The sequence below is a fragment of the Eubalaena glacialis genome, chromosome 9, assembly GCF_028564815.1.
Source record: "Eubalaena glacialis isolate mEubGla1 chromosome 9, mEubGla1.1.hap2.+ XY, whole genome shotgun sequence".
In the NCBI taxonomy this organism is placed as follows: domain Eukaryota; kingdom Metazoa; phylum Chordata; class Mammalia; order Artiodactyla; family Balaenidae; genus Eubalaena; species Eubalaena glacialis.
In genome coordinates this window covers 44,552,892-44,574,445 of record NC_083724.1, presented here as the reverse complement: position 1 = coordinate 44,574,445, position 21,554 = coordinate 44,552,892, and the positions used below count along the sequence as shown (strand labels likewise).

At 37.8% G+C, this 21,554-nt stretch overlaps 1 protein-coding gene across 2 annotated transcripts in view; it reads right to left on the bottom strand.

The window, feature by feature from the left end:
* PRUNE2 (prune homolog 2 with BCH domain) overlaps positions 1 to 21,554 on the bottom strand; it is a 198,896-nt gene that overhangs the window by 1,131 nt on the left and 176,211 nt on the right. The window contains exons 6-11 of one of the 2 annotated variants that reach the window (XM_061201172.1): positions 13,505 to 13,607; positions 12,724 to 12,855; positions 11,495 to 11,581; positions 7,178 to 7,276; positions 3,697 to 3,732; positions 3,107 to 3,145 (exon numbers count right to left, since the gene is read on the bottom strand). In XM_061201172.1, the coding sequence (XP_061057155.1) occupies positions 3,107 to 3,145; positions 3,697 to 3,732; positions 7,178 to 7,276; positions 11,495 to 11,581; positions 12,724 to 12,855; positions 13,505 to 13,607 (496 nt within the window). The remainder of the gene's footprint in view (positions 1 to 3,106; positions 3,146 to 3,696; positions 3,733 to 7,177; positions 7,277 to 11,494; positions 11,582 to 12,723; positions 12,856 to 13,504; positions 13,608 to 21,554) is intronic. The other variant, XM_061201171.1, reaches the window with a different exon arrangement.

The following is a 21,554-nucleotide window of genomic DNA, read 5'->3' as shown; positions in this document are numbered from 1 at the left end:
AGTGTTCTAGAAAAACCTAGTAAAGCTGGAATGGAATCCAGGCAGGGCAGTCTTCCAAACCTAGCTTTTCTGCTTTTTAACTTTGCGTAATCCTTCCAGAGCAAACAGCGATTTGCAGTTCACATACTACTGTCACTCCAGAGGCGACAGACGGATTCTTCGCCGTTTTCAAAATAAGAATGGCTCTATAGATACAACTTATCCTTTGAAAGTATTTTCTTTCCTATATAAAACTAAAGGTTTAAGGAAAAAATAAGGCAGGCTGAGGAAATTGCTTTCTGAAAGTCCATTAGAGGTGGAGGTGGTATGTGTGTGTATGTGTATGTGGGGAGAGGGTGAATGTTTAAAAACACTAGTGGGACTAAAGACAGATAGGCTTTGTTCCCTGACAGGGTTACGTGTTTGCTTTTGTTAGGACCAGCCTGAAGCGTTCTAGTTAAGGTCGTGTGGAAAGTCAGGGGGCATCTGTTCGTGAAAGGAACCTGGTTTTTCTGGCTTCTAGACTCTAACCATAGATCTGCAGTGATTATGTTTTCTGAACCTCAAATCATCCTCTACAGTCTGTCCAAGGGTTGGGGGACCACTTCAGAGGCTGAAAGGTAGTCAAGAAGATGTAGCTAGCGTGCCAAAACGGAAGGATTCTGAGGGATTTCAAATCATCGGTGGGGTCAACAGAGTAAAATTCTTTATCCTTCCACGTTTTCAGATGCGCAGATATATCTCATTGCCTCATCTCTGTAATGTCACCATCAGAAGAAGTAGGATCAATTTGGAGGAGAATTCAGACAGGCGGCTTACTCACTGAATCCAAAGCAAGAGCATAGATCTCCTAGGACAAATCTATTTGTTTGTATTCAGCCATTTACTTTAAGACAGTGATTCTCAAAGCAAGGTACCGAGACTGGCAGTATTAGCATTACTGGGAACTTGTTAGAAATACAGATTCTCAGGCCTGCCGAATCGGAAACTTTGAGGGCGAGGCCCAGGACACTTGTGTTTTAACAAGTGCTCCAGGTGATTCTGATGGACAGTTAAGATTGAGAACCACTGCCCCACAGCAATGATCTTAGTCTTATGCACGTTCGCCAATTCATGCAGCAGAAATTTACTAAGCATCTAGTATGTACTAGGCATGAGCTTGGTGCTTCCTTTAGGAAGGAGATCAAGACATCTCAGGACCACCCAAGACCATTTAGATATCGGGGGAGAGGGTCTGTGGCAGTAGATAAGTGAACAAAATGAAGAATTTGAGAGAAAGAAAGAGAAAGCTACACAACTAAACCAAAAATGATCACTGTTTTCCTGTGGTAGCTAAGCAGGAAGAGTAGAAATATGGAGGGAAAATATCTACTGAAGGAGGCAAGATTGTATGGTAATGATAGCACAGGACTAGGACTCTATAGTGGGTTTGGCTGGAAAATTATTGATGCTCCTTCCCCATCTTTTGTCTTGAAAACAGCTCCTTAATTTCATAAATACGTTATCCTAAAAAAATGAATACGAAAGGGAAACTAATCGCTAGTTCTCTTTGTAGGGAAAGCTCATGACACAGTGCAATTTGAGCACAGATAACTGCTGAAGGGGTACATTACACCAACTTTCGGTTCCTTGATTCCTAATATCTTCCTTCTTTCCACAACTTGTTGTTTTCAACAGTTGAGTTAGAGACTAAGAAGATTCTGTTAGAGTAAAAATGTGTGTAATTTTGAGTATTGTTAGTCTAAATGGGTGTCAGTTACCTTGAAAGAAAACTAGAGGATAGGAATATTTAACAGTAAACTACTCTAACGCTAAACTTTCTAAAGCAAAAACCTTTCCTTGAGTTTTTAAACCCAAAAGATCCATACTATAGGCAAATAATTCTACAGATTACCTGCTGTAAAAATGTGCTGTAGGCAAAACATATCTAAATGGATTGTTTTCATGAGGCATTGGCATTTACCACCTATGCAGGTAAAGCTTCACTAATTTAGATCTTACTTATTCAGAATTTGTAGCTGTTTGGACATTGTCCAGGCTTTCTGCTTTTGCAATATCTATTAAAACAGGAACGGGTTATAAAAATTAACAGTGTAAGCAACATTTGAAATGGAGAAGCTTAATACAGCAAATATTCTTGTCTAGATTTCACATAAGGTGGCAGAAAAATTATTTGTGACCGGGAAATAAGAAAAGGAAATTACTGGATGTTCTTTAAAAGCAGTGCTGAGTTGACTTTCTATTGATCTTACACCTCTGTAGAGGCAAATGTTAACTTGTAGATTTTTACTGAGCAGAGATGCAAATAATTTCTGTCCAGTGGAAAAGATAACCCTAAGGTTACAGTTTATTGCCCTGTTGAACATTAATCAGTTTTGTATCTAAACCAACATTTTTATCCTAATGTTCCTTTATAAACTGCCTATAGACGTCTAGCTTTTCAAATGCTCTTTGAACTAGTTTTAACAGCTTACTGGTTCCTTCATTAAATAATTAGTTGAATAAAATCATTGGCATGTATTCATTTTATATTTGCATTAAAGTTATGATTGTGCTGTTTTGAAAACTATACTTTAATAATAGTGAGCAATCATTTTTTTATTCATCCAAATAGCTCAGAAGCTGTTAGTTGAGCTGTATTTGCCAGTCACTAAATAAGGTGTTTTTAAAAAATCTTGGAAATCCGTGAATTTGGTTCTACAAAACTATTGCAAAATTCAACTTGCCATCATTTTTCTGCATTAGTATGAATTGGTGAGGTTTATTGCCTCAATATAGCCAAGCAATCATCTGGATGTTATACTGTATGTGGCAGGTGCCTGTGATGTGTTTCTTTTGCTGTAGTGCCTAAAATTGCATGTATATTTTTAAAAGAAATTAAACAACAGTAACAAGATGACCAAGATAACCAAGATCATGGGGCGGGGGCGGGGGGGGGTGGTGTTGGCAAATAGATTGTAGTACAAAGAACAGAAATTACATCTATCATGGAACAAAGGAAACTTTTAAAGGGCAGCATTATTGTTAGGATGCAAGAATAAAACACCAGGCATGCAGGTTCTCCCAATTCACTCCTGAAATGCAAGCCAACATCACTGCCAGCTGCTGAATGGAAACCAAGTCTTACTTAGCTGCTTCTGATGCTTCCCTCAGTTCTTCATCCAGTCTGCATGAGCAAAAATTAGCAGTGTAGAAAAGAAACAAAAAAGAAGCAAGCAGAGCGTGAGAAGAGTCACCCAGCAAAGCAGAGCCAAACATAAGTGGAGCGTATGTGCTTTTAAAAACCAACCTTTGGAGCACTGAGACACATTCCTTCAATTAAATATGGTGTTTTAAGAACTCCAATTCAACATTTATGTACGTTTCTTTTGCAAAGTCCTTCATAAAGATGATGATAGATATAAACGTTGCAAGAAAATTGGCAACATGCTGGCTGAATAAAGCTGGAAACAGCCATAGCAGTTGTTGGGGACAGTTAAAGTTAGCTTGCAGCCTGGGCCAAGTCAGGGACGTATCTGGTTTAGTAGGTTTCAGTTGCAAATTAGGTTGACCTCAACAGCTTTCTTTACACACAAGACAAAGACGGGAAAAGATATACTACAAGGGACTGATACGAGGACCTCTTGCTCTGATAGCGTGTTGAGGTCACCCACAAGTAAGACACTGGTGTACACACACAGAGGGCCCAGCGTGAATTGTAGATCAGGAGACTTTTACCTCACACTTCTCTTATAAGCTCTCTCTTCATCGTACCTTACAGGATAAAAAATGAATGCAGTGAGGAAAACGAGCAGACAGATGGAAAAAAATGACAGGTCAGTGTTTTACAGAACAGTCAAAACATGAGAGGGAAAGCCTACCCAAAGAGTAATCAAATTGCCTTTGGGGAGAAATCTTATTTTTATTAGATATAGTCAATGATTTCGAATTTATGATTATATACAGCCAATCCTCATGATTTGCAGAGTCCGTGTTTGCAAATTCGCCTACTTGCTAAACCATAGTTGCAACCTCTAAAGCAGTACTTACGGCACTTTCGTGGTCACTTGTGGACGTTCACAGAGTGACCAGAAATTTGAGTCACCTGACCTGTGGGTTCCCAGCTGATGTGGAACTAGGCGAGGCTCTGCCTTCTCGTCTCAGCTCTCTTGCTGCAAACAAGTAGGCTTTTTACAGTCTCTGAAGTGCCATGTTTTTCTCATTTTTGTGCTTTTTGCTGGCGATCTCTTTCTTTATTAAAAATGTTCCCCAAACATTGTGCTTAAGTACCATCTAGTATTCCTAAGCACAGGGAGGCTATGATGTGCCTTAGGGAAGAATATATGTGTGTTAGATACGCTTTATTCAGGCACAAGTTACAGTGCTGTTGGCCCTGAGTTCAGTGTTAGTGAATCAACAGTACTGATCAAATAAAGTGTCTTTAAACAGAAACGCAATAAAACAAGGTTATATATTAGTCGGTAAATGAAAATGTTGTGACTGAGTACTCACAGAAACTCAGCGCTGTATTCCCCCTAGAAACAGTGGTTCAGTACTTTATTCAAATCTTGTAAGAACACCACTGCCACAAATAATAAGAATCGCCTGTAATCAGTGATTATAAATCTGATTCCAGATTGGGCTCGTTTTTCTTTCATTTAAGCCCTTTGATGACAGGCTCCATCCCAGCTGAATATTGGTCTTGGGATTGGATGAGATCAGACCCTCTGAATGCTATTGTGTAATGGGAAGGAGCTATGGCTTGTTATCAATTTGAAAATGGCATAATATGAAAATGAGGCAATGAGGGTCAGTCACAGAAATGAGAGAAAGGACATCCAGAGGAGATGGATTACAAAAGACAGGAGAAATCAATCATGGACACATGGGGAGGGCGTGCATGGTTGTAAATTTCTTCCTCCAGAAGAAACTCTTTCCAAATGAAGCCCTTCCTCCCAAAGAAACTTTTCCCAAATGGAGCCCTTGAAAACTGACATGTGTAGATGAATGAAAAGCTCCTCAGGCATGTTTAACTTCTCAACAACTAAACTTCCCTGTATGAGTAGCAAGTCTCTAAAAGCAACACAATTACAATAAATAACATTCTGGACTGCCAGCTTTGTGCCAGGCTTCCTCAATGCTTTATGTACACTGTTCTCATTCAATCCTCAGGACCTTTCCATTGCTCCTTCCTTTCTCATTTTAAAGATGCTGAAGCTGAGACTCAGAGGGTTTTTTGGGTTTTTTTTTTTAATTATTTATTTTATTTTTGGCTGCGTTGGGTCTTTGTTGCTGTGCACAGGCTTTCTCTAGTTGCAGCGAGCAGGGGCTACTCTTTCTTTGTTGCAGTGCGTGGGCTTCTCATTGCGGTGGCTTCTCTTGTTGCGGAGCATGGGCTCTAGGTGTGCGGGCTTCAGTAGGTGTGGCTCGCGGGCTCTAGAGCGCAGGCTCAGTAGTTATGGCGCACGGGCTTAGTTGCTCCGCGCGTGTGGGATCTTCCCGGACCAGGGCTCGAACCGGTGTCCCCTGCATTGGCAGGCAGATTCTCAACCACTGCGCCACCAGGGAAGCCCAGACTCAGGGTTTTAAATAGGTTTCCTGAAGTCTCAGGCAGGTGGGAAGGTTCACACCTAATGCTAAGCCTCCAAAGCCCACTCTCTTCTCTTTTTCCACTTGCCACACCGGGGAAGCACTGCCATATTTACCTAGAAAATGTCCAGTGCTCATTTCCACTTGACGAGGGAAGGTCCTTGTTATCTTTTGCAAAGGGAGACAGCATTATAGGAGGTGGGTGCTCCAGTACTTTTACATTTAAAGACTAGGAGTGGGTTTTGGAGATGGGGTCCCTTTTTTGAGGCAGCAGGCTAGAGCTAGAAGGTGTGCTGGTTTCGGGACTCTGTGAAGCCAGTGAGGATTAAAGCCACCATTCGGCGCTTATGAGCACTCTGCTTGATTCAGCTGAGCTAACTGGCGGTTCTCAACCCAGCTGGTACCCTCTGTTCTTACCTGATATTGGGATGCCGGAGAACCAAATGCAGCTGCTTCTGAGCCTTGACTTTAGATGGTTTTTTAAGGGAGGTAAGGAAATCTGCTAGAAAAGGGCCTGGGCTGACCTGGATTTGAATTCTAGTTCCATCTCTTCCTTGTTCCTACTTATACTTTGCATAAGTAACGTCCCCTTCCTAAGTTGTCTTGCTTATCTGTAAACGGGGGTTTACTGTGGGGATTAAATACAAGATATAAATAGAGCACTTCTATGCCTAGCACAGCAGAGACACTTCCTTCCAGTTTCTGTGCCTTTTTTTTTTTTTTTTTTTTTTTAAAGTGAGGGGACTCTTTTTTGGAAGCCCAAATTGGGAGGTCACTTTTGCTCTCCATCTTATGGAGGAAGATGGCTGTTATTGTTATCCTTGTTATCCTTGACTGTTTCCTCTGGAGCTGATGGTTAGATTCCTCCCAGTTTTAATCACACAGAAAGCTAGTGAATCAGACACAGTGAAAGAAAAACATGATCGACAGTAAACAATAGCTCTTTTGCAACAATGAACCAGTTAGGAGGGTTCCTTCTCCAGCGTCATGTTTTTAAGTCCCAGCTCCAAGCAGTTGTTCGGTTAACTTTTTATTTTTATTTTTATTATTTTTGCAGCATAATCCTACAACCTTCAGTATCCATACTTTCTTCCCACAGGCTTTACCCTGTACTGAGTAAGGAGGTCATTCCTAACCGCACCACCCACCACTCTGCTTTATCTTTCACCTGAAGGGAACCATGAAGAAAAAGGACTGAGAGGAAAACAGAGAAAGGGTAATTTTTTTTCTCTTTTCCTAGGGTCAAGCAGATAAATTACTTTATGTAAGGCAGTGAAGAAATCCAGGCTATGCACAAAACATACTGGGTCTGTGTGGCATGCAAGACACAAGTAACAAATCTGCTGATTAATGTTAAATTCATGCTTTCTCCAAAATGGTAGTAAATTCAAGATAAAAACGAGGAAATTTCAATAACACCAATAGAAGATTATGTGAAAGAAGATCTGAAAGAACAGAACAGTTATCGCTAGGTTATAAGAAAGGAAAATATTTATTGGAGAATATTTAATATTCGTTTTAAATATAAGGTAATGCCATTTCCCCATATTTTATAAATGAGTTATTTTCTAATCTCCTTCTCCAGACATGCAATATTTCTTACCAAATCTTCAAAACCATCAGGACTTACTTGATGATGCTCTCTGGAATATGGATGCAATCCATTGGGATCAGCCCACTGAGTTCTGATAAGCTACTGACGTATTTAATTTTACTGCTGAACTTTGAACTAGAAAAAAGAAAAGAAAAAAGATATCAGTCGCGCCTCCATCCCTTCTCAGGCTGCTGCCTCTTCTTGAAAATTGTTATCACCTTGCCCCAGCACTCTTACTAAGAAGAATGGCTACATTATTTGAGTAGTTACTATGTGCCAGACACTGTTTTAACTGGTTTATATATATTAACTCTTTTATTTCCTATGATTGATAGCCTAATGAGGTAGATACTATTATTGTTCTCTTTTTAAAGATAAGGAAACTGAAAACATAGGGAGTTAAGTGTTTGCCCAGATTTCACCTTCAGTAAGTGGCAAAGCCTAGATTTAAACCCGGGCAGCCTGACTGCAGGGTCCACACATTGCATGGCCTCCCCGGTGGTTCCTGCCACTCTGAACTGTCACTGGTTTATGGTTTGTTTCCCTTTGTTTGCTTGTTTGTTTTTAGCAAACAAAAATCTTGTCATTAGTTCTTTCAGAATCTACCACGGTTGATATATTTTTAAAGTATATATAAAGTTGTTTTCCTCTTATTTTTTTAGTTTTACTTTTATTTTAAATATATGTATACTTTTTAAAGTTTTAAATCTTGGAAGGTCATTCCAGATGAACCAATGCTCAAAAAACAATGTTCCAATAATCGGATTTGAATGACAGACGGCTTTCATCTCAATGTTGTCATTTTAGATGTGTGTAAATGCATAGAAAACAACTTGCAAGGAGACCCCTGAATTTGCCTCTGGGGAAGGGGGTTGGGTACAAGAGTCGGTAGTTGCTGAAGGAAGAACCTGGTCTTTATAATGATTGGATGTTTTATAAGAAGGAAGCATTTTTGTATTATTGGTGTAATAGCAAGCTAATTCTAAAAATGTATCATTCCACTTGAAAGGGAATTTGATCAAGCATCAAACTTTCTTGAATGTTCTCTAATGAAAGGGCCTCCCCAGTCTACTGGGAGGATGCTGCGCCATCCGCCAACTCTACTGTCTTCTGTTCAACTGCTGTGTATTCTAATAGGAAGTCTTTTCAAGGTCAGTTCTCCATACATCTATCTTTCACATTTGACTTGCAGTTTTGACCCTGGGCCACTGGCTGTGACTTGTGAACAGCCTTCATCTCCAAAAAGTCACTTCTCGTCCTCCTGATCAGCCTTGGGTGAACACACACTACCAACAATATGCTACCTTAGGCCACTTCCTTCCTCCAGGGTTTTCAAGCTAAATTCAGGTTTTGATGATAAAAGATGGAGGGGGTGGAATAAAAAGGCAGAAGAAGTTAGTTATGCAAGGGGGACACCTCCACACTGGAATGTACAGTTCTCTAGACATGCCTGGTGTATGGCACCTCCTTCTTGGTGTGTTGGTACCTGCTGTTTCCTCTACCTGGCTTTAGCTAGCCAATGCTATTAGTCTTCCAAACTCAACTTGAGGGCACATTCTTCTGGAAAGCCTCTCGATGCAGACTCTCAGCCTTCACACTCCACCTGTTACCTTAAAACTCACACTCACCGTGAGTTATCAGCCCCCATCGTGCTTCCTTTGTACCCTGTATTATAACTGTTTTCTAGTCTGCCTATGTCAGCTGCCAGGCTGTGAACTCCCTGAGGACAGCAATTGAGCTATTTAATTTCTCAGCCTCCAGCACCTAACCCAACGCTTGACACAGACAAACAATTCATTTTAAAAAAAGGAATGTGAGGGGGGAGAGAAAAATTAGGAGTATGGGATTAGCAGATACAAACTACTATATATATAAAATAGATAAACAACAAGGTCCTACTGTGTAACACAGGGAACTATATTCAATATCCTGCAATAAACCATAATGGAAATATGATATATATTCTTTTTCATATTCAGTTTTATATATATATATAAAACTGAATCACCTCACTGTACACCAGAAACTAACACAACATTGTAAATCAGTTATACTTCAATTTAAAAAATACATGAATTAAAAGAAAAAAAGAACTTGCCATATACATCTATCATAGGTGTTACCCTTTAGCAGTGAAAAGACCTATAATACATTTTAGTGACCTCTTTTTTTCAGTTCAAAAAATTGATGACACTGATGTAGACTGATTTACAGAGGGATATTTAAAGAGGGTCTTACATGATGAAATTGTAGAACACAATGAACATAATTCTTTAGAATTATGCAGACATTGGGTTCAAAGCCTGAATCTTTCATTTCTTGGCTGTGTTACCTTAGACCTGGGGTTGGCAAACCATGGCCCGTGGGCCAAAGCCAGCTTATGATTTTTTATTTTACATCCTTGAGCTACAACTGGTTTTTACATTTTTTAAATGGTTGAAAAATGATAAAAAGAAGAATATTGTGTGACATGTAAAAGATTTCAGAAAATTCAATTTCAGTATTCATAAATCAAGTTTTATTGGAACACAGCCATACTTATTTATTTACATATTGTCTATGGCTGCTTTTACCCTACCATGGCAGAGCTGAGTGGTTGTGATTGAGACTGTATGTATGACACTTAAAATATTTAATATCTGATCCTTTACAGAATGGGTTTGCTGGCTCCTGCTTTAGACAATTTATTTGACCTCACTGAACCTCAGGGTTTTTTCCTATATAACAGAAAATAGTAAGCAGCACCTCCTTCAGAGGACTGTCATTAGGGTTAAATAAAATAATGCATATAAGCACTCAGTAAAGGTAGGCCATTATTATATGTGATTTACCACAACACTACTTGCTATAAGTTTATTATTTTTGTTGTAATTATTATTATTATCTTGAAACGCCCTTCAATAAATGTTGACTTACAATCTGTTTTCAATACTCTTACCATAACAAGTATTTATCAGGAAGAAATATATTTGTTTTATAATAAGAGCTGAACTATTAAATAAACATCAGTGAATCAATATCAATTCTAATGTTTGCTTTTTTACCCATTAAAGTTTATATAAGCTCTTCCTACTCCCCTGTCAAAGCATTTTCTGCTAATCTTAAAATAAGTGGCTTTTTGTACGTCTTAAAAGCTCATATTATTTCTTAAAGTAATATAACATGGTATGGTAAAGAAATCTTTGCCAGAGGAAAACTAGGTTGAATCCTGCTACTGCTCAGTTTTTGGAAGTAGGGGATGGGAATGCTAAATAAATAAGTGAACACGGAACAAAAAAGGTGGACTCTGAAAGGCACAGTAAAATCTACGTAAAAAAAATATAAAGGATTTTAACCTTTAATTGTTTTCTCCAGAAGTGAGGTGATCAGAATTTTTCTTAGGGATTCATTAATAACTTTGAGATGGAAAAATTTCAATTTATCTGATTGGTATCCTGACGTTAGGGAAGACATTGTTCTAGTTAGCTGAAGTATAGTTGATTCACAATATTGTATTAGTTTCAGGCATACAACACAGTGATTCAGTATTTTTATAGACTATATTCCACTGAAGTTATTATAAAATGTTGGCTATATTCCCTGTGCTGTATAATATATGCTTGTAGCTTATTTATTTTACACCTAGTAGTTTGTACCTCTTAATTCCATACCCCTATCGTGCCCCTCCCTATTTTATTTTTTAAAGCTCTCTAGAAAACCTGTACTGTCCCTTTCATTTAACTGTCTCATTCTTACTATATAAGAGGCATATCTTACTTTTCATCACTGAAATGTAAGGTTATACAGCATCTAACACAGAATAGATGATAAACAAATATTTACTGATTTGAAGTGAATTTAAACCAAGAAGCCTTATGGATAATCAAAACAAAGCTCTCAAAATGGCTGCTCAGACTCTTTACCTACCTTTGGTAACCTCCGTGGGATTTGTTCAGAAGAAACAGAACAATTAAGACAAGACCTGGCTTCTGTTTCTGTCCTTGGTGTGTCTTTATTTTCCATTGTTATGTTACTCTACCTCTTTGATTCTCTACAATATACCATATATTACTTTAAAAGTACTATTTGTTCCCTTTTGTAATATGGCATAGAAACCTCACTATTTTATCTTCTATGTTTACAGCAAGCAGTATAAAAGTCATGTTTTATAATTATGGGGGAAAAATATTCACTGTGAAAATATGGTCACTCTTAATTAGAGTCTCTTGCTGGGTAGTCCAAAGTATATTTTCAGGAAAGGCAGAGGCAAACATATTTTCCTACTCTCCTGGTTTATGAATTTTTGTTTAGAAGACAATGAATACATATTTTTAAAAACTAGTATGTTTACTTTTACTACAATAATGACCGTACCTTATAAAAGGTCGTGTAATTGCAAGGATTGTTCTGATGAACCAAGATGGATGAACAATGATGAATGATTTTAAGTTCTTCCGCAACCTATTGTGAAAAAAAAAAAAAAAAATTACTCATAACCTATTTTGAGTGGGAGTTAAAACAGAAAGTATATCCCTAAATAAGAATATATATATGATATTAGGGAATTCTATGTAAGTTACTGTTATCTGGTAGGAAGGTACAGAATGCCATGATCAATAAAACGAATGCCTTTTGAGATATAATTTGAAACATGCATAATTCAAACCTCATTTTCCCATAAGAATAAATGTAAAATAGAATTTTTGTATTCTTGGAGTGCATAAATCTATAACCATATGGCATGTTTTTGTTTAACAATGTTTTTCATTTTTGTCAGCATTATTTTTACTATTTTGAAATGAATACACTCCTACTAGCAACTTAGCCAATTTGTTCTACTGAGCCTGGGTTTCTTCTTCTGTAGAGTGAAAATGGTAACAGTATATCATGTGGTTGTTTGGCCTTCAGATAATCATTTTAACGTTTTGTACATTCAGGCATATTTTTCAGCATTAGCAATGCTACTTTATGTATGCTTAGATGATTAATGGATTTTAGTTACTATAACAGGACACTCACATGTTGCTTTACAGAGAGCCACATCTGAGGGGAAGCCACACATATGGAAGACATCATAAATTTGTATGCTTATTATGACAATTTTCCTGTAGATGGCAATAACGTGTTTGGTTCTAATAAAACCAGTATGGATAGAAGTGACGTATCTTGAGGAAGGGGCACACAAAGGCACCATAGGGGCCAGAATTAACAGCGAATGTTGAAATAAGAGCACTAGGGTTGCCTAAGTCACAACAGTCCTAGTGCACAACAATGGCCACAAGGTTACATGATACTAGTAAAGAATCATGGACTTTGGCTTATCAGCTCAAATTGCACCTCCATATGGCAACAGCATATGAGTACTTTAAAATACTTGTTGCCAAGTTTGAGATTACAGCGTTTAACAAAATCTGGGGAAGATCTGCTTTATTTCAAATTTGGGGCATCAAGTGACACATTAATATTTTTATAATTTATTATCTCAAATCAGCATTAATTCAATATTCCTAAATTGTGATTGCACCTTTGGTAAATTAAAAGGTCACTGAAGATGGGAGTCACTGAGGAAGTCAAAACAGTGATTAGATAATGGAGCCACATACCGTCTGTCAATCATCTGGTAGCATTTCTTCATCCAGCCTAGCCCTGGCATCTTCCGTCTTGGGGTTGCACCATTCAAGTACACAATCATATAGTCTTCAGCTACCATCAACTCTAATGTACTTATTACATATCTGATCACAGGAAGAAAGATAAGTGTTTTCAGTTCCCACATGAAAGAGTTCATCTTATTTCACCATAATTATATAACATTTAAATTACAGGGTGCATGACATTTAAGAATGGTTGCACATATTCCCTCTTCAGCTTGAGAAGAATGCAGTTACCTAAGATCACTTCTTTGAGAGTATTACTCATTTATTTGCAGTTATCGTTTTTTCATTTTTTTTTTTTTAATGCAGGTACACTTGAAAAATGCGTAGGTTAGAAACCTGACTTTCAAAAATGTCAGCAATGCTATTATATACTAAGGGCAAGTCAGATTAAATAAAGGCAGATATAAATGAAGTCAGGTTATCATCAGTTGGCTAAGAACATGTTATCAGAGAACAAAAATAATACTTCACCCAAAGGAAATGTTACAGAATTCTAAAATGCAGACCAGACTGTGTTCATTTTGTTTTCAATTCATTCTACAGACAAAACAGCTCCTCTAAAGCTTTTGGTCTCTTGAGCAATTTTCCTTGACACAGATTTCATCAACTTTTAATCAAAGGCTTAGAATAGTCTACATCATCTATTTCCTTTTATTAAAGATGCTCTATCTGCCATCGCATGCCCGCAGACATTAACTGAAAACATTTTGTTGTAAATATCACTCACAGGAAAAGATTTTCCATGACATAGTGGTAATCTGCCCGACTGCTGTCTGGCAGAAAACAGGCAGCAAACACAATGATGGCATTTAGGCCATCCCCGTAGTATCCTAGAGGACAAACAAAAAGACATTTGTAACCAACTGAAAGCTCTTAACAAGATAATATTTAACCTAAAGGATAAATCTGGAAGCCTTGGCAAGAATGTGTATGTGGATGTATTAGGTACATCTTTAAATGAGTATTATATAGACTATATTTCTATAAGTATATACACATATAATTATCTTTCAGTGGCTAAGATGTAAGTTATATAAATTCTTAAATAGTGTGAATACATTTGCATATATAGGGTATCCATGTATTATGGATGATTATATGTGTTGTACATAGTCATAAGTGTGTTAGAAGTATTCAACTTATCAAAGGATGGTGGGGCAACACTTTTTGACTTAAGGGCTTCTAATTTATATAATAAAACTAATTTATATAACACTCTTTCTTTTAATGGCTAAGAAAGAGGTTCTCTTTGATCCTCTTTAGTTCATCCTAGTTGTAGCAAGCCTGTGTTCCTTGAAAGCCCATCTTCGAAATTCGTGGCAAGGGTTGGTCAGGTCTCCACAGGTTTGTCTCTGGAATCTCAATGTACTGTATTTTTATTTTTTAATATCCATTTTTAAACATTTGTGATTTGTGTCATGTAGTTCTGGACTTTAGAAACATTAAAGAGATTTCCTCAAAGCTTTGAGTAGGAGGACAGGACACACCCTCAAGCCTGATCAGAACTCAGTGTGTCATTTTTTCAGAACTCTAAATACCCCTCTGGTGATTACAAGGCAGTAAAATACTGGCTGGATATAGATTTGGATGGGCTTAACTCTTGAAAAGCAGTTTAATAAGATGTTCTCTACAAGGATAGAGAGTATGACTCTACCACAAAAGAGGTGGGGGAAGAAAGTGATACCAACTACAAATACATCAAATTATGGGTTTGCGTATATTACTAATTTGAGGTTGCTGTAGACAATGTTTATGCTACATATCTTAGAAGATGCTACCTACATAAGTATATACCTGATGCAACACATATTTGCAAAACAGGATTGCAGTAGCTTCCCTCTGGATTTTTTGCTTTAGTCCCATCTTTTCTGAAATGTAGGTATTTACTAACTTTTTTTTTAGAATGTGGTATGAAGGAGAACGGCAGAAGGAGATATATTTTAATATAAGAAGTGTTTGTTCCATAAACAGTTTCATTTAGGAAGAGCCATAACTGAATAGAAATCCGCAAAGGATAGGATTAGTGTCACTAAGCCACCCTAACACCACAAAAATATGCAGTTCAGGCTCAGCACAATGAAAAAGACAGAGTTCATTAAAAGAAAAAAGTAGGTGTAATGAATCCCTCTTAAAAACAAGTACAAAAGTATTGTTAGAGACACCAGGAAAGGCAGAGACAAGATGGCAGAGTAGAAGGACTTAAGTTCACCTCCTCACATGAAAACACCAAAATCACAACTAACTGCTGAACAACCATTGACAAAAAAGACTCGACCCTAACAAAAAAAGATATACACCCAAAGACAAAGAGGAAGCCACAATGAGATGGTAGGAGGGGATCTTTCACAACATAATCAAATCCCTCACTGGAAAATAATTATATCACAGAGCTTCTCCCACAGGAGTGAGAATTCTGAGCCCCACATCAGGCTCCCCAGCCTGGGGGCCTGGCATTGGGCAGAGGATCCCTCAGGCATTTGGCGCTTTGAAGGCCAGTGGGGCTTTAGCACAGCAGCTCCACAGGACTGGGGGAAACAGAAAGAGACTCCACTCTTGGAGGGCACACACAAGGTTTAATGTGCACTGGGGCCCAGGGCAGAGCAGTGACTCCACAGGAGCCTGGGCTAGACCTACCTGCGCATCTTGGAGGGTCTCCTGGGGAGAGGGGATTGGCTGTGGCTCACTGTGGGGGCAAGGACACTGGTGGTGGACACCCCAGGGAATACCCATTGGCGTGAGCTCACCTGGAGGTCGCCAGTTTGGCACCGAGACCTGGCCCCACCCAACAACCTGCAGGCTCCAGTGCTGGGACACCTCAGGCCAAACAACCAACAGGGTGGGAACAGAGCCCCACCCATCAGCAGACAGGCTGCCTAAAGTCATCCTGAGCCAACAGCTGCCTATATTTATATACCGCTTAACCTGGCCCTGCCCATGAGAGGGACAAGACCCAGCTCCCCCCACCAGTGGGCAGACACCAGTCCCTCCCATCAGAAAGCGTGCACAAGCCCCTGGACCAACCTCACCCACCGGGGGTAGACACCAGAACCAAGAAGAATTACAGTCCTGCAGCTGGAGGAACGGAGACCACAAACACAGAAAGTTAGACAAAATGAGATGGCAAAGAAATATGTTCCAGGTGAAGGAACAAGATAAAACCCCAGAAGAACAACTAAGTGAAGTGGAAATAGGCAATCTACCCAAAAAAGAATTCAGAGTAGTGATAGTAAAGATGATCCAAGATCTCAGAAAAAGAATGGAGGCACAGACTGAGAGGATACAAGAAATGTTTAATAAAGAGCTAGAAGCTTTAAAGAACAAACAGAGATGGACAATACAATAAGTGAGGTGAAAAATATGCCAGAAGGAATCAGTAGCAGAATAAATGAGGCAGAAGAACAAATAAGTGAGCTGGAAGACAGAATGGTGGAAAATCACTGCCATGGAAATGAGGACAGTCTAAGAGACCTCTGGGACAACATTAAACGCACCAACATTCGCATTATAGGGATCCCAGAAGGAGAAGAGTGAGAGAAAGGGCCTGAGAAAATATTTGAAGAGATAATAGCCAAAAACTTCCCTAACATGAAAAAGGAAACACTCAAGTCCAGGAAGTGCAGAGCCCCATACAGGATAAATCTAAGAAGGAACACACCAAGACACATAATAATCAAATTGACAAAAATTAAAGACAAAGAAAAAATATTAAAAGCAACAAGGGAAAAGCAACAAATAACATACAAGGGAATCCCCATAAGGTTATCAGCTGAACTTTCAGCAGAAACTCTGCAGTCTAGAAGGGGGTGGCATGATATACTTAAAGTGATGAAAGGGAAAAACCTACAACCAAGAATACTCTACCCAGCAAGGCTCTCACTGAGATCTGACAGAGAAATCAAAAGCTTTACAGACAACCAAAAGCTAAGAGAATTCAGCACCACCAAACCAGCTTTACAACAAATGCTAAAGGAACTTCTCTCAGCAAAAAAGAAAAGGCCACAACTAGAAACAAGAAAATTACAAACAGGAAAGCTCACCGGTAAAAAGCAAACATACAGTAAAGGTAGGAAATCATCCACACGATGAAAAACCAGCAATCGTGAGAAGAGGAGAGTACAAATGCAGGATATTGGAAATGCATTTGAAATTAAGAGACTAGCAACTTTAAACAATCTTGTATATATATAGACTGCTATATCGAAACCTTATGGTAACTGCAAACCAAAAATCTACAATAGGTTAACACACAAAAAAGAAAAAGCAATCCAAACACAACACTAAAGATAGTCATCAAATCAAAATAGAAGAGAACAAAAGAGGGAGGGAAGAAAAAAGACCTACAAAAGCAAATCCAAAACAATTTAACAAGATGGCAATAAGAACTTACATATCAATAATTACCTTAAATGTAAATGGATTAAATGTTCCAACCAAAAGACATAGACTGGCTGAATGGATACAAAAACAAGACCCGTATATATTCTGTCTACAACAGACCCACTTCAGATCTAAGGACACATACAGACTGAAAGTGAGGGGATGGAAAAAGGTATTCCATGCAAATGGAAATCGAAAGAAAGCTGGAGCAGCAATACTGATATCAGACAAAATAGACTTTAAAATAAAGAATGTTACAAGAGAGAAAGAAGGACACTACATAATGATCAAGGGATCAATCCAAGAAGAAGATATAAAAATTGTAAACACATATACAAATCCAATGTAGGAGTGCCTTAATATATAAGGCAAATGCTAACAGCCATTTCTGCTAAAAGGAGAAATCGACTGTAGCACAATAATAATGGGAGACTTGGTGGGAGGGAGGGAGATGCAAGAGGGAAGAGATATGGGGATATATGTATAGCTGATTCACTTTTTTATAAAGCAGAAACTAACACACCACTGTAAAGCAATTATACTCCAATAAAGATGTTAAAAATAATAATAATAATGGGGGACTTTAACACCCCTCTTACATCAATGGACAGATCATCCAGATAGAAAATCAATAAGGAAACACAGGCCTTAAATGACACATTAGATCAGATGGACTTAATTGACATTTATAGAATATTCCATCCAAAAGCAGCAGGATACACATTCTTCTTATGTGCACATGGAACATTCTCCAGGATAGATCACATCTTGGGTCACAAATCAAGCCTCAGTAAATTTGAGGGAATGGAAATCCTATCAAGCATCTTCTCTGACCACAATGCTATGATATTAGAAATAAACTACAAGGAAAAAACTGTAAAAAAAAAAAAAAAAAACCAAACACGTGGTGGCTAAACATATGTTATTAAATGACCAATGGATGACTGAAGAAATCAGAGGAAATCAAAAACCTAGTGACAAATGAAAATGAAAACACAATGATCCAAAACCTATGGGATGCAGCAAAAGCAGTTCTAAGAGGGAAGTTTATAGCAATATAGTCTTACCTCAGGAAACAAGAAGAGTCTCAAACAACCTAACCTTATACCTAAAGCAACTAGAGAAAGAAGAACCAAAAAAACCCCAAAGTTAGCAGAAGGAAAGAAATCGTAAAGATCAGTGCAGAAATAAATGAAATAGAGAAGAAGAAAACAATAGCAAAGATGAATGAAACTAAAAGCTGGTTCTTTGAGAAGACAAAATTGATAAGCCTTTAGCCAGACTCATGAGGAAAAAAAGGGAGAGGACTCAAATCAATAAAATTAGAAATGAAAAAGAAGTTACAACTGACACCACAGAAATACAAAGGAACATAAGAGACTACTACAAGCAACTGTATGCCAAGAAATTGGACAATCTGGAAGAAATGGACAAATTCTTAGAAAGGTACTATCTCCCAAGACTGAATCAGGAAGAAGTAGAAAATATGAACAGACCAGTCACAAGCACTGAAATTGAAACTGTGATTTAAAAATGCCCAACAAACAAAAGTCCAGGACTAGAAGGCTTCACAGGCGAATTCTATCAAACATTTACAGAAGAGTTAACACCTATTCTTTTGAAACTCTTCCAAAAAAGTCAACGAGGAAGGAACAGTCCCAAGCTCATTCTATGAGGCCACCATCATACCACACAAAGATACCAGAAAAAAAGAAAATTACCGGCCAATATCACTGATGAACATAGATGCAAAAATCCTCAACAAATACTAGCAAACCGAATCCAGCAATACATTAAGGATCATACACCATGATCGAGTGGGATTTATCCCAGGCATGCAAGGAGTTTTCAATATACACAAGTAAATCAGTGTGATACACCACATTAACAAACTGAATAATAAAAACCATATGATCCTCTCAATAGATGCAGAAAAAGCTTTTGACAAAATTCAACACCCATTTATGATAAAAACTCTCCAGAAAGTGAGCATAGAGGGAACCCACCTCAACATAATAAAGGCTATATATGAAAAACCACAGTCAACATCATTCTCAATGGTGAAAAACTGAAAGCATTTCCTCTAAGATCAGGAACAAGACAAGGATGTCCACTCTTGCCACTCTTACTCAACATAGTTTTGGAAGTCCTAGCCATGGCAATCAGAGAAGAAAATGAAATAAGAGGAATCCAAATTGGAAAAGAAGAAGTAAAGCGGTCACTGTTTGCAGATGACATGATACTATACATAGAAAATCCTAAATATGCTGCCAGAAAACTACTAGGGCTCATCAATGAATCTGGTAAGGTTGCAGGATACAAAATTAATACACAGAAATCTGTTACATTTCTATACACTAGCAATGAAAGATCAGAAAGAGAAATTCAAGAAATAATTCCACTTACCATCGCATCAAAAATAATAAAATACCTAGGAATAAACCTGCCTACGGAGGCAAAAGACCTGTACTTTGAAAACTGTAAGACGCTGATGAAAGACATTGAAGATGACACAAACAGATGGAAAGATATACCATGTTCTTGGATTGGAAGAATCAATATTGTCAAAATGACTATACTACCCAAGGCAATCTACAGATTCAGTGCTATCCCTATGAAATTACCAAGGGCATTTTTCACAGAAGTAGAGAAAAAAATTTTTTAATTTGTATGGAAACACAAAAGACCTCAAATAGCTAAAGCAATCCTGAGAAAGAAAAATGAAGCTGGAGGAATCAGGCTCCCTGGCTTCAGACTACACTACAGAGCTCCAGAATCAAAACAGTATGGTACTGACATGAAAACAGAAATAAAAAGCAATGGAACAGGACAGAAAGCCCAGAAATAAACCCACACACCTATGATCAATTAATCTACAACAAAGGAGGCAAGAATATACAATGGAGAAAAGACAGTCTTTTCAATAGTGGTGCTGGGAAAACCAGACAGCTACATATAAAAGAATGAAACTAGAACATTCTCTAACACCATACACAAAATGGATTAAAGACCTAAATGTAAGACCAGATACTATAACACTCTTAGAGGAAAACATAGGCAGAACAGTCTTTGACATAAACCGTAGCAGTATCTTTTTGGATCCACCTCCTAGAGTAATGAAAATAAAAACAAAAATAAGCAAATGGGACCTAATCAAACTTAACAAGCTTTTGCACAGCAAAGGAAACCATAAACAAAATGAAAACACAACCCACAGAATGGGAGAATATATTTGCATATGAAGTGACTGACAAGGGATTAATCCCCAAACTATACAAACAGCTCATGCAGCTCAATATCAAATAAACAAACAATCCAATCAAAAAATGGGCAGAAGCTCTAAATAGACATTTCTCCAAAGAAGATATACAGATGGCCAAAAAGCACATGAAAAGATGTTCAACAAAGCTAATTATTAGAGAAATGCAAATCAAAACTACAATGAGGTATCACCTCACACTGGTCAGAATGGCTATCATCAAAAAGTCTACAATAAATGCTGGAGAGCATGTGGAGAAAAGGGAGCCCTTCTACACTGTTGGTGGAAATGTAATTTGATACAGCCACTATGGAGAACCGTATGCAGGTTCCTTAAAAAACTAAAAATTGAACTACCATATGACCCAGCAATCCCATTCCTGGGCATATGTCCAGAGAAAACCATAATTTGAAAAGATGCATTCATCCCAATGTTCACTGCAGCAGTATTTACAATAGCCAAGACACGAAAACAATCTAAATGTCCATCGACAGAGGAACGGATAAAGAAGATGTGGTACATATATACAATGGAATGTTACTCAGCCGTAAAAAGGAATGAAGTAATGCCATTTGCAGCAACATGGATAGCCCTAGAGATTATCATACTAAGTGAAGAGAAAGACAGAGACAGAGAAAGACAAGTATTATATCACTTATATATGGAATATAAAAAAATGATACAAATGAAGTTATTTACATAACAGAAACAGAATCACAAACTTTGAAAACAAACTTATGGTTTCCAGAGGGGAAATGGGGAGGGGGGCGATAAAATTAGGAGTTTGGGGTTAACACATACACACTACCATATATAAAATAGGTCATCAACAAGGACCTACTGTATAGCACAGGGAACTCTACTCAATATTCTGTAATAACCTATATGGGAAAAGAATCTGAAAAAGAATGGATATATGTATATGTACAATTGAATCATGCTGAAACTAACACATCACCCCTGAAACTAACACAACATTGCAAATCAGCGATACACTAATATCTAATAAAAATTAGATTAAAAAAATAAAAAATTTTATAAAAGCATCCTTTCAAAAGCTTCTTTCTAAATGTAGCTGTCTGACTCCAGGGTGTCAGGATAATTGCAAGATCATGAGGCTCAGTTACTTTGATTTCTTTTT